This window comes from Ornithorhynchus anatinus, chromosome 10, assembly GCF_004115215.2.
Source record: "Ornithorhynchus anatinus isolate Pmale09 chromosome 10, mOrnAna1.pri.v4, whole genome shotgun sequence".
NCBI classification, from domain to species: domain Eukaryota; kingdom Metazoa; phylum Chordata; class Mammalia; order Monotremata; family Ornithorhynchidae; genus Ornithorhynchus; species Ornithorhynchus anatinus.
In genome coordinates, this window is record NC_041737.1 from 58,523,000 (window position 1) to 58,534,183 (window position 11,184).

The window sequence follows — 11,184 nt, forward strand, 5'->3', positions numbered from 1 at the left end:
AGCGCCTGGAAAGTACAATTCGGCAACAAAGAGGGACAAAGAGGGGTAATCAAGTTGTCCCACAGGAAGCTCACAGTCTTAATCCCCATTTTACAGATGAGGTAACTGAGGCACAGAGAAGTTATGGGGCTTGCCCACAGTCACGTAGCTGACATGTGCAGACCACTGTACTAAGCGCTTGGAATCTACAGTTTGGCAACAGATAGAGACCTTGCCTGCCCATTGACGGGCTCACAGTCTAATCGGGGGAGACAGACGGACAAAAACAAGACAACTTAATCACAATAAATAGAATCAAGGGGATGGACACCTCATTAACAAAATAAATATATATATATTATATATATAAATAAAAATATATATCACAGTCTAGAAGCGGAGAGACAGACGACAAAACAAATCAAACAGGCATCAATAGCATCAATATATGTTAATAGAATTATATATATAATAATAATAACGTTGGTATTTGTTAAGCGCTTACTATGTGCAGAGCACTGTTCTAAGCGCTGGGGGAGATACAGGGTCATCAAGTTGTCCCACGTGAGGCTCACAGTCTTCATTCCCATTTGACAGCTGAGGTCACTGAGGCACCGAAAAGTGAAGTGACTTGCCCACAGTCACACAGCTGACGAGTGGCAGAGCCGGGATCTGAACCCATGATCTCTGACTCTCAAGCCCGGGTTCTTTCCACTGAGCCACGCTGCTTCCCACATCACTGATAAAATAAAGAGAATAATAAATATATACATATATACACACATACTGCGGGGCGGGGAGGTGGGTAGAGCAGAGGGAGTCTGGGCGATGGTGAGGGGAGGAGGAGCAGAGGCAAAGGGGGGTTCAGTCTGGGAAGGCCTTCCCCCCCAAGAAGGAAACCTGGGAGAAAGGCGGCGGCCCTGCCTCGAGCTCTCCATCCCCTTGCCCCCTCCTACCTCCCCTCTCTTCTCTCTTTCTACTGCCCATCCCGTACACTCCGCTCCTCTGCCACTCACCTCCTCACCGTCCCCCGTTCACGCCTAACCCACCGTCGACCCCTGGCCCATGTCCTCCCTCTGGCCTGGAATGCCCTCCCTCCTCACCTCCACCAAACAAGCTCTCTTCCCCCCTTCACAGCCCTCCTGAGAGCTCACCTCCTCCAGGAGGCCTTCCCAGACTGAGCCGCCTCGTTCCCTCTGCTTCCCCTCTCCTCCCCTTCCCCCATCCTCTGCTCTTTCCCCTTCCCTTCCCCTCAGCACTGTGCTCATTTGTATATATTATCTATTACCGTATTTATCTTGTTAATAAGGTGTATATCCCCTTTATTCTATTTTTCTTGATGATGTTGTCTTGTTTTTGTTGTTCTGTTTTGCTTTGCTGTCTGTCTCTCCGGTTTAATGTTGGTATTTGTTAATGTTGGAATTTAAGTGCTTACTATGTGCAGAACACTGTTCTAAGCGCTGGGGTAGATACAGGGTAATGAGGTTGTCCCACGTGAGGCTCACAGTCTTAATCCCCATTTTACAGATGAAGGAACTGAGGCACAGAGAAGTAAAGTGACTTGCCCACAGTCACACAGCTGACCAGTGGCAGAGCCAGAATTCGAACCCATGATCTCTGGCTCCCAAGCCTGTGCTCTTTCCACTGAGCCACGCTGCTTCTAACGTTGCTTTGGTTTAGACTGAGCTCGTCATTGGGCAGGGATTGTCTCTATCTGTTGCCGAATTGTACATTCCAAGCACTGAGTACAGCGCTCTGTACATAGTAAGCGCTCAATAAATACTATTAAATGAATGATGAATACCTCGGCTTTCCCAGCCCACTCCACGACGCGAGGAGGGTGAAGCCCTGGGTGGCTCCTTTGAGAAGCAGCGTGACTTAATGGCAAGAACCCAGGCTTGGGAGTCAGAGGATGTGGGCTCTAATCCCAGCTCTGCCACTTGTCAGCTGTGTGACCTGGTGCAGATCACTTAACTTCTCTGTGCCTCAGTTACCCCATCTGTAAAATGAGGATGAAGACCGTGAGTCCCCCGTAGGACAACCTGATTGCCCTGTATCTACCCCAGCACTCAGAACAGTGCTTGGCACATAGTAAGCGCTTAACAAATACCATAATTACCAAAGCAGCGTGGCTTAGTAGAAAGAGCAGGGGCTCGGGAGTCAGAGATCATGGGTTCTGATCCCAGTTCCGCCACTTATGAGCTGTGTGACTTTGGTCAAGTCACTTAACTTCTCTGTGCCTCAGAGACCTCATCTGTCAAATGGTGAGTCCCACGTGGGACAGCCTGATTCACTTGCGTCTACCCTAGCGCTTGGGTAGAACGGTGCTTGGGACATCGCAGTTAACAAATGCCATTATTACTGTTATTATTATTATTCCCGACCCTTCCTCCGGGTCGTGCAGGACCCTTGGGGGGCCTGAACCGGGGAGGGCAACGCCCAGAAGCCCCGTTCAACCGCTGCCACCGGCCAGGCCCCGCTGGCCGGGCCTCTCGTCCAAACACTTGGGCGGGGAGGGCGACGAGCTGGAGACCCTTGGGCCCGGGGAAACCAGGGAGGGGGCGACCCCACAGCCCTGGCTCACCCCTGTCCGGCCCGGGGCGGCCGAATAACGGTGCCCCCATTGTATCGCCCCTGCTTCGTCCGGGGCACCAACGACACGGCAGCCCCCAGAAGCAGCGTGGCTCATTGGAAAGGGCCCGGGCTTGGGAGTCAGCGGTCATGGGTTCGAATTGCGGCTCCGCCGCTTGCCAGCTGTGTGACTTTGGGCAATATCACTTCACTTAATAATAATAATGATGTTGGTATTTGTTAAGCGCTTACTATGTGCCGAGCACCGTTCTAAGCACTGGGGTAGACACAGGGGAATCAGGTTGTCCCACGTGGGGCTCACAGTCTTCATCCCCATTTTACAGATGAGGGAACTGAGGCACAGAGAAGTTAAGTGACTTACCCAAAGTCACACAGCTGACAAGTGGCCGAGCCGGGATTCGAACCCATGACCTCTGACTCCAAAGCCCGTGGCCTTTCCACTGAGCCACACTGCTTCTCTTGGCCTCAGTGACCTCATCTGGAAAATGGGGGTGAAGACTGGGAGCCCCAAGTGGGACCGCTTGATGACCCTGTATCTCCCCCAGCGCGTAGAACAGTGCTCTGCACAGAGCAAGCGCTTAACAAATACCAACATTATTATTAATTATCTCCGGCCCCTCCCCCGGCCCGTCCTCCCCTCCCGGTGCCCCCGGCCCGTTTCCCGACCCTTTTCTCCCGGAGACAATACGCCAATTCTCTGGGAAGTGGAAGAGACCAAGCCGGGGGCGGGGGGCGCCGGGACCCCGGGTGGGACTTTGGCCCCGGGAGCAGGCCGTCCCACCCGGCCGGAGACCCTTCCTCCAATGCCCTCCGCTCCTCTCGGCCCCGCTGTCCACCCGCTTGGGCCTCGCCGGGCTGGGGCCGGGGGCCACACAGTCCCTCTCCCCCTGTCCCCGCCCCTCCGGGGGGGATGGCAGTGTCCGCCCCGTGATGTCACCCCCCGCCCCCTGGGTCCCCCCAGCTGGTTGCATTTGAGCTCTGCGCTCTGGCCCCGAGTGCGAGGGGCTGGAGTGTCTGCCCCACCAGCTGGACCGTGGGGCCGGGGTCCACCGGGCAGGGGGGGCTGAGGCGGGCCACCCCAGGCCGGTGAGTAGCTGCCCCTCCTTTCCTTACTTCTCCCACCTCCAGGGGACCCAGGCGTCCGGGGGGGACGAGAGTCGAGCGTCAAGCGCTTAGAACAGTGCTCTGCACCTAGAAAGCGCTTAACAAATACCAACATTATTAAGTGTAGCCCGGAGCCCCCTTTTGGGGGGGGGGGCGGGAGAGGAGAAAGTTGCTCCTAGGCTGCCTCTCTCTTTCCCCCAGATTGCCTGCTGCCTTTCCCTCCGCCTCTTCTTTCCTATCTTGTCCCTCTTCCTATCGGGCTCCAGACCTGAGTTTGAATTCTACAGGGGACAGTTCAAGAGTGGCCTCTCCTGCACCCCGACCCTGTAGGCACGGTCTTGGACGGGGTTGGTCCCAATCCGAAAGATGCCAGCGGGCATCCTGTCCCACCCGCTTCCCCCCCGGGACCTGGAGTCGGTGTCCAGTTGGGGTGCAGGCCTGGTTGCGGGGGAACAGACGGGAGGAGAACGCCTCAACTCTCCCTCAATTAGATTCTGGCTAATGTCTCAACTCTCTCTGGCTCTCTCTTTCTGGGTCTCTGCGTGTCTCTTCGATCCTATCCCAAGTTCACTGTCTCTGGTTGTCTCCTCTTCATCCCCAGCTTTGGCCGAGGCCCCTGGGAGTAGACGCAGGTCGAGGCGCGAAGGGAAAAATACAGAAGTACAAGACGCTTGCCCTGCCCTCGAGAAATTGCCAAATGTTCAATAGGTGAACGGGGAGCGAGAGCGCCAATGCAACGATCGAAACAAGCCAAAGGAATCAAATCGACACTGATAACCCCATATAAGGGTTTTTAAGGGAGGGTGATGGGGTGGGAATCTGCCCTTCTGAGGAGACCGTTTTGGAGGATTTGGTTCCACAAATTAGTCAGACTCCCAAATAATAATACCACAATTATTATAATACCACAATTATTATTTGAGAGAACAGGAGCTAGCCCCAGGCAGAGGAAAGGGAGTAACAAGGAGTCAGAAACGGGGGAGTTGAGATCGAGGTCCAGGGAGGCTTGCTTGGGCAAAGAGAAGAGATTGACCTGGGGTGCAGGGAAGAGAGAGAGAGAAGGAAGTTGTTGGAGAATCTAAGACTATGAACTCCACATGGGACAGGGACTATGTCTACCTGATTGTCTTGTAGCTACCCCAGCGCTTAGTACAGTGCTAGGCACATGGTAAGCGTTCAACAAATACGACCATTATTATTATCGAAGCCATTGGCCAGGAATTTGACTGTGTGGGGGCGGAATGCCGTGGTCATTGGCAGTGTCTGAGGAGCAGAGTGATGTGTTCTCTCAGTGTTTCTGTTTACTTCCACAGCTGTTTCTCACAATGTCTCTGACCTCAATCCTGTGTCTTGGCTGAGACCGAGCCTTTACCTCCGACACCCATTTTGTTCAGACTTTGCCTCGGATTTGGGTCCTCTTTTTCTATCTCCGGGTCTGTATCTCTTTCGTGGCCTGTCTCTGTCTGTGGCCCTCTCTCTCTTCTGGAGGGTTCTGTCTCTGACTCAATCTCTGCTTTCACCCCCTGGACTGTGAGCTTTTCCAGGACAGGGATGGTGACTTCTGTACTTTCCCAAGAGCTAATTCTGTTGCCCTGCATAGAATAGGTGCTCAGTGAGTATTGATTGTATGCTCCTTGAGGCTGGGAACCCTGTCTTCTAAGGGGAAGCAGTGTGGCTTAGTGGAAAGAACAGGGGCTTGGGAGTCAGAGGTAGTGGGTTCTAATCCCAGCTCCGCCACTTAGCTGCTGTGTGACTTTGGGCAAATAACTTCTCTGTGCCTCAGTTGTGGGTTCTATTCCCTGTGCCACCAGCTGTGTGAGTTTGGGCAAGTCACCTAACTTCTCTGTGCCTCAGTAACCTCATCTGTAAAATGGGGATTAAGACTGTGAGCCTCACGAGGGACAACCTGATGACCTTGTATCTACCCTAGCGCTTAGCGCTAGGCACAAGGTAAGCACTTGAAAATACCATCGTTATTATTCTAACTCTATTGTACTCTCCCAAGTGCTTAATATGGTGCTCTGCCTACAGTAGGTGCTCAATAAACACCGTCGTTTGGGTGTCTCCATCAGTCTCTGTCGGTTTCCACAGTTCATTCCAACTTTTGTGTCTTGTTCTGTCTCTCTCGCTGGCTGTCTCTCCGCCTTTTCCCTCTTCCCGCCCTGCCCCAGAGATAGCAGAAAAAGTAGTTGTCAGGGGTCCAGCAGTGACTCACTCCCTCCGCCTCCCTCTCCCCCCTTTTCCCACCGCCCCCCTTGCCCCGTTAACCCTGTGACTCCCAGACCCGAGGGAGCTCCCCTCCCACCCTCTGCTCTTCCCCCTTCCCCTCATTCATTCATTCAATAGTATTTATTGAGCGCTTCCTATGTGCAGAGAAGGAATGGACCCTTCGGCAACAGAGATCATCCCTGCCCCATGAAGGGCTCACAGTCTAAACGGGGGAGACAGCAAAGCAAAACAGAACAAGAACAACATCAGCACTGTGCTCATTTGTATATTTTATTTATTACCCTATTGATTTTGTTAATGAGGTGTATATCTCCATGATGCTTTCATGTATATCTCCATGATTCAGAGAAGTAGCGTGGCTCAGTGGAAAGAGCCCGGGCTTGGGAGTCAGAGGTCATGGGTTCTAATCCCGGCTCTGCCACTTGTCAGCTGTGTGACTGTGGGCAAGTCACTTCACCTCTCTGGGCCTCAGTGACCTCATCTGTAAAATGGGGATGAAGACTGTGAGCCCTTTGAGGGACAACCTGATCACCTTGTATCCCCCCAGCGCTTAGAACAGTGCTTTGCACATAGTAAGCGCTTAACAAATACCAACATTATTATTATTATTTATCGTGATGATGTTTGTTTTGTTGGGTTTTGCTTTGCTGTCTCCCCCGTTTAGACTGGGAGCCCGTCATGGGGCAGGGAGGGTGTCTATCCGATGCCACATTGTGCATTCCAAGCGCTTAGTACAGTGCTCTGCACATAAGAAGCGCTCAAGAAATACTATTGAATGAATGAATGAATGAGCTCGGTGTCCAGCTCTTCGGGCCTCCTCCTCCTCCGCAGCAGCTGCAGCGGCCGGCGGGGTGCGCGCGCTCTTTGACGGACCAGAGCGGGAACGAGGCCGTGGGGCGTGGCCATGGCAACGGGGGCGTGGCCACGTGCGGAGGGACGGGCCGCGCGCCGCGTCCCCTCAGAGGGCGGGAGGCTGGGCGGGAGCGCGCCCGCCCCGTCCTCTTGAAGAACGTGGGCGCGGGCCAATCAGGAGCCAGGGATTGCCCTGCGTGGGCGGGACCCCCTCTGGCGGGCTTCTTTGAAAAGGGTTCGGGCGTGACAGGGAGACGATGACGCGGAGAATAATCATCATTCATTCATTAAATAGTATTTATTGAGCGCTTACTATGTGCAGAGCACTGTACTAAGCGCTTGGAATGGACAATTCGGCAACAAATGGAGACAATCCCTGCCCCTTGACAGGCTTACAGTCTATCGTCGTATTACTTTAGCACTTCCTAAGTGTCAAGCGCTGTTCTAAGCGCTGCGGGCGATCCGAGGTCATCAGGTTCATTCATCCCCATTTTGCAGATGAGGGAACTGAGGCACAGAGAAGTTGATGATGGTATTGGTTAAGCGCTCACTATGGGCCAAGCATTCTTCTAAGCGCTGGGGTAAATACGGACTAATCAGGTTGTTCCACATGGGGCTCACATCTTAATCCCCATTTTACAGATGAGGTAACTGAGGCACAGAGAAGTTGATGATGATGGTATTTGCTACGTTCATTCATTCAGTAGCATTTTTTAGGCACTTACTAGGTGCAGAGCACTGTCCTAAGCACTGGGAATGTACATTTCGGCAACAGATAGAGACCATCCCTGCCCAATGACGGGCTCACAGTCTAATCGGGGGAGACAGACGGCAGTGCAAAACAGAATGAAACAAAAACAAGACATCATTATCACGATAAATAGGATCCGGGGATATACACCTCATTAACAAGATAAATTCGTGCTTACTATGGGCCAAGCACTGTTCTAAGCACTGAGGTAGATACAAAGTAATCAGGTTGTCCTACATGGGGCTCACAGTCTTAATCCCCATTTTATAGGTGAGGTAGATGAGGCAGAGAGAAGTTAAGTGACTTGTCCGAAGTCACACAGCCGACTCGTGGCGGAGCCGGGATCAGAACCCACGTCCTCTGACTCCCAAGCCCGCGCTCTTTCCACCACGCCACGCTGCTTCAGAAGCAGCGAGAAGAGCAGGGTTAGTAATAATTAAGGTATTTGTTAAGCGTTTACTCTGTGCCAAGCTCTTGACTAAGCGCTGGGGCGGATACAAGCAAATAGGGTAGGTCACAGTCCCCATCCCACGTGCGGCTCACGGTCTCCATCCCCATTTTACAGATGAGGTAAGGGAGGCCCAGTGAGGTGACTTGCCCAAAGTCACAGAGCAGACAAGTGGTGGAGTGGGGATTAGAACCCATGACCTCCTGACTCCCAGGCCCGTGCTCCAGCGCCGTGCCACGCCACGGGGAGGCAGGGGTGGAGAAACCTTTGACGGGGCTCAGGGGTAGAGAAGGGCACCGGGGAGCTGGCAGCCCCGGTTTCTCTCCCGACGTGCCCGGCGGGGACCGTGGGGACGGGCCGGGGCCCCGAACCGACCTCCGCCGCCTCTCGCCAGCAGGTCCAGCCCCTTCCGGCAGATGGACAGCGGCGGCTGACCCCCTTCTTCTCCCTGTCCCCTCTCCCCACCCCCAGCATGGATCAGGTCCTCTCCCCCCTGGTTGTGACCTCTGACCCCAGGGTCTTCAACCAGCAGCTGCCCGAGCCCCCCGGCCCCCGCTGTGAGCTGGCGCCCTGGGGCGGCCCCGAGCTGGTGCCCGCACTGGTCTGTGCCCTCTGCTGCTTCTTCAGCGTCGTCTACTGCTGCTTCGGTGAGGGGGCGGGGGCCGGAGCGGCCCCCAACTGTCGTCTGCCGGTGCCCGCCTCACCCCCCGGCCCCCCTCCACCGTGCCCCCTCCCTCTCCGGCACCCCCCCCTCCCTCCGCCCGCCTCCCCCCCCCCCGTCGTCCGCCTCGGCGAGCCCCTCCCGCGCCGTCTTGGTGGGATCTGCGGCGAGGCGGCCTCGGGTCCCGCCACGGTCACCCGACGATCCCCTCCCCGCGGCCGGGCCGGCGCCGCCCTCACGCCCTCCCCGGCCCGCTCCCCGCAGGCTACCGCTGCTTCAAGGCCGTGATGTTCCTGTCCGGCCTGTTCGCCGGCTCCTTGGTCATCTTCCTGCTGTGCTACAGGGAGCGGGTGCTGGAGACGCAGCTGAGCCTGGAGGTCAGCGCGGGCATCGCCCTGGGCATCGGCCTCCTCTGCGGCCTGGTCACCGTGCTGGTGCGCAGCGTGGGCCTCTTCCTCACCGGGCTGCTGCTGGGGCTGGCGCTGGGGGCCGGGGCCCTGCTGGCCACGGAGCCCTGGTACCGGCCTCCCTCGGCCTGGGTGCCGGCGGGGCTGCTGGTGGGGCTGGCGCTGCTGGGGGCCCTGATGACCCTGCGCTGGCCGCGCCCTTTCACCATCCTGGGCACGGCCCTGCTGGGGGCGGCGGGGCTGGTGGCCTGTGCCGACTACTTGGTGGAGGGGCTGGCCCTGGGCGGGCGGCTGGGCCAGCGGCTGCGGGCCGTGCCCGGGCTGCCGCCCCTCTGTTGGTACAGCTGGGCCCTGCTGGGCGCCTGGCCGGCCCTGGGCACGCTGGGGGCCGTGGCCCAGTGGCGGCTGACGGCGGAGGGGCGCGGGCGGCCGGACGGTAAGTTGAAGGCTCGGGGGGTGGGGGGAAGGGGGTCCCGGGGCTGGCGGGGCGGCGGGAGGAGGAGGCGCTGGGTGGCCGCGGGGGACGAGCGGGGGGCGGGCCGGCCCCGGCCCCGCTGACCCCGGTGCTCCTCGCCGCCCTGTCCCCCCAGCGCCGCTGAGCCGGCGGCGGGAGCGACTGCGGCTCCTGCAGCTCCGCCAGCGGGAGGCGAAACGGCGGCAGAGCCACGGGCCGGGGAGCGAGGGCGGATACCGGCGGCCGCCCCCGCCCCGGGCCCGGAGCCCGGCGGACGGCCTCGCTCCGGTGAGTGGCGGGGGAGGGGGCGGGGCCCGAGCACGGCCTCGACCCGGGACGGTGTGGGCGGGGCTCGCGGGGGGGGCGGGGCTCGGGGACGGCCTCAGCCTATGGGGTGAGAGGGGGCGGGGCCCGAGCACGGCCTCGACCCGGGACGGTGTGGGCGGGGCTCGAGGGGGGCGGGACCAGGGATGGTCTCAGCCTATGGGTGAGAGGGGGCGGGGCACGAGCACGGCCTCGACCCCCGGGACTGTGTGGGCGGGGCCAGGGATGGTAGCCTATGAAGTGGGAGGGCGGGGTCTTAGGGGCGGAGCCTAAACTCGACCCAGCCGTGTGAAGGGCGGGGTCAGCCGATGATCTCAGCCAATGGGGTGTGGGTAGGGGGCGTGGCCCGTCGGCCTCAGCCTATGAGGTGTGAGGACGGGGTTGGGAGGGGCGTGGCCCCCGACGGGCTCAGCCTATGGCGCGTGAGGGGGCGTGGCCTCCAGAGTGGGGTCCCGACGTCGGCCTCCCGCCCCTCAGAGCTACCTCCGCAGCCTGCGCGACCGGCCCCGAGCGCCGCGCTCCGCCCCGCACACCGTCCTGGACCTGGACTACGACAGCGGCTCCACCACCCCGCTCACCGCGCCCCCGGCCGGACGCCCCTGAGCCTCCCGCCGCCCCGGAGGGGCCCAGAAGGAAGTGGGGAGGGCGGCCCCTCTCCCACCCAGGCTGGGGAATTCCCGCTCCGCAGGCCCGGCCGGGAAGCTGCAGCCCGGGGCTTCCACCCGCCCCTTCCGCCGGTCCGCGCTGACCGTGGAACTCTAACCCCTAACCCACCCGGCCCGCTCCCGACACTAACCTGGCTCGAATGCACCACGGCCCCGGGCCTCGCCCCCGGTCGGCAACCTGCAGCTGGAGTAGGGGAGGGGCTCCAGGTTACCGGGGATGGGGCGACCCATAAAATAATCGTCATGGCAATAAATACCATCATTAACACCGTTTCCGGCTTCTCGCCTCCCTCCCCGGGCACACGTGTCGTTAACATCATAATGTGGGTATTTGTTAAGCGCTTACTATGTGCAGAGCACTGTTCTAAGCGCGGGGGGAGACACAGGGGAATCAGCTTGTCCCGCGTGGGGCTCCCAGCCTTCAGCCCCATTTTACAGATGAAGAAACTGAGGCACAGGGAAGTGAAGCGACTTGCCCCCAGTCACACAGCGGACAAGTGGCAGAGCTTAAAGGGCTAGGCACACTTTTACTCTTTTTTCTTTGTGCGTGGCTCAGTGGAAAGAGCCCGGGCTTGGGAGTCAGAGGTCATGAGTTCGAATCCCGGCTCTGCCACTTGTCCGCTGTGTGACTGGGGGCAAGTCACTTCACTTCTCTGGGCCTCAGTTCCCTCATCTGTAAAATGGGGATTAACTGGGAGCCTCGCGTGGGACCACCCGA

The 11,184-nt window shown here is 58.3% G+C and overlaps 1 protein-coding gene across 3 annotated transcripts; it reads left to right on the forward strand.

Moving 5' to 3' along the window:
- Window positions 1–3,318: 3,318 nt before the first annotated feature.
- Window positions 3,319–10,739, forward strand: LOC100082073 (transmembrane protein 198). 3 transcript variants are annotated; one of them, XM_029072811.2, is made up of 5 exons: window positions 3,319–3,657; window positions 8,427–8,602; window positions 8,881–9,459; window positions 9,614–9,765; window positions 10,279–10,739. In XM_029072811.2, exons 2-5 carry the CDS (start codon window positions 8,428–8,430, stop codon window positions 10,402–10,404), a joined length of 1,032 nt encoding a protein of 343 aa, XP_028928644.1. In that variant the 5' UTR covers window positions 3,319–3,657; window position 8,427; the 3' UTR covers window positions 10,405–10,739. The 3 variants fall into 3 exon arrangements, with proteins under 3 accessions (XP_028928644.1, XP_028928640.1, XP_028928639.1); XM_029072807.2 differs by having other exon boundaries at window positions 3,320–3,657; window positions 8,350–8,602; XM_029072806.2 differs by having other exon boundaries at window positions 3,320–3,657; window positions 8,353–8,602.
- The last annotated feature ends 445 nt before the right edge of the window (window positions 10,740–11,184 follow it).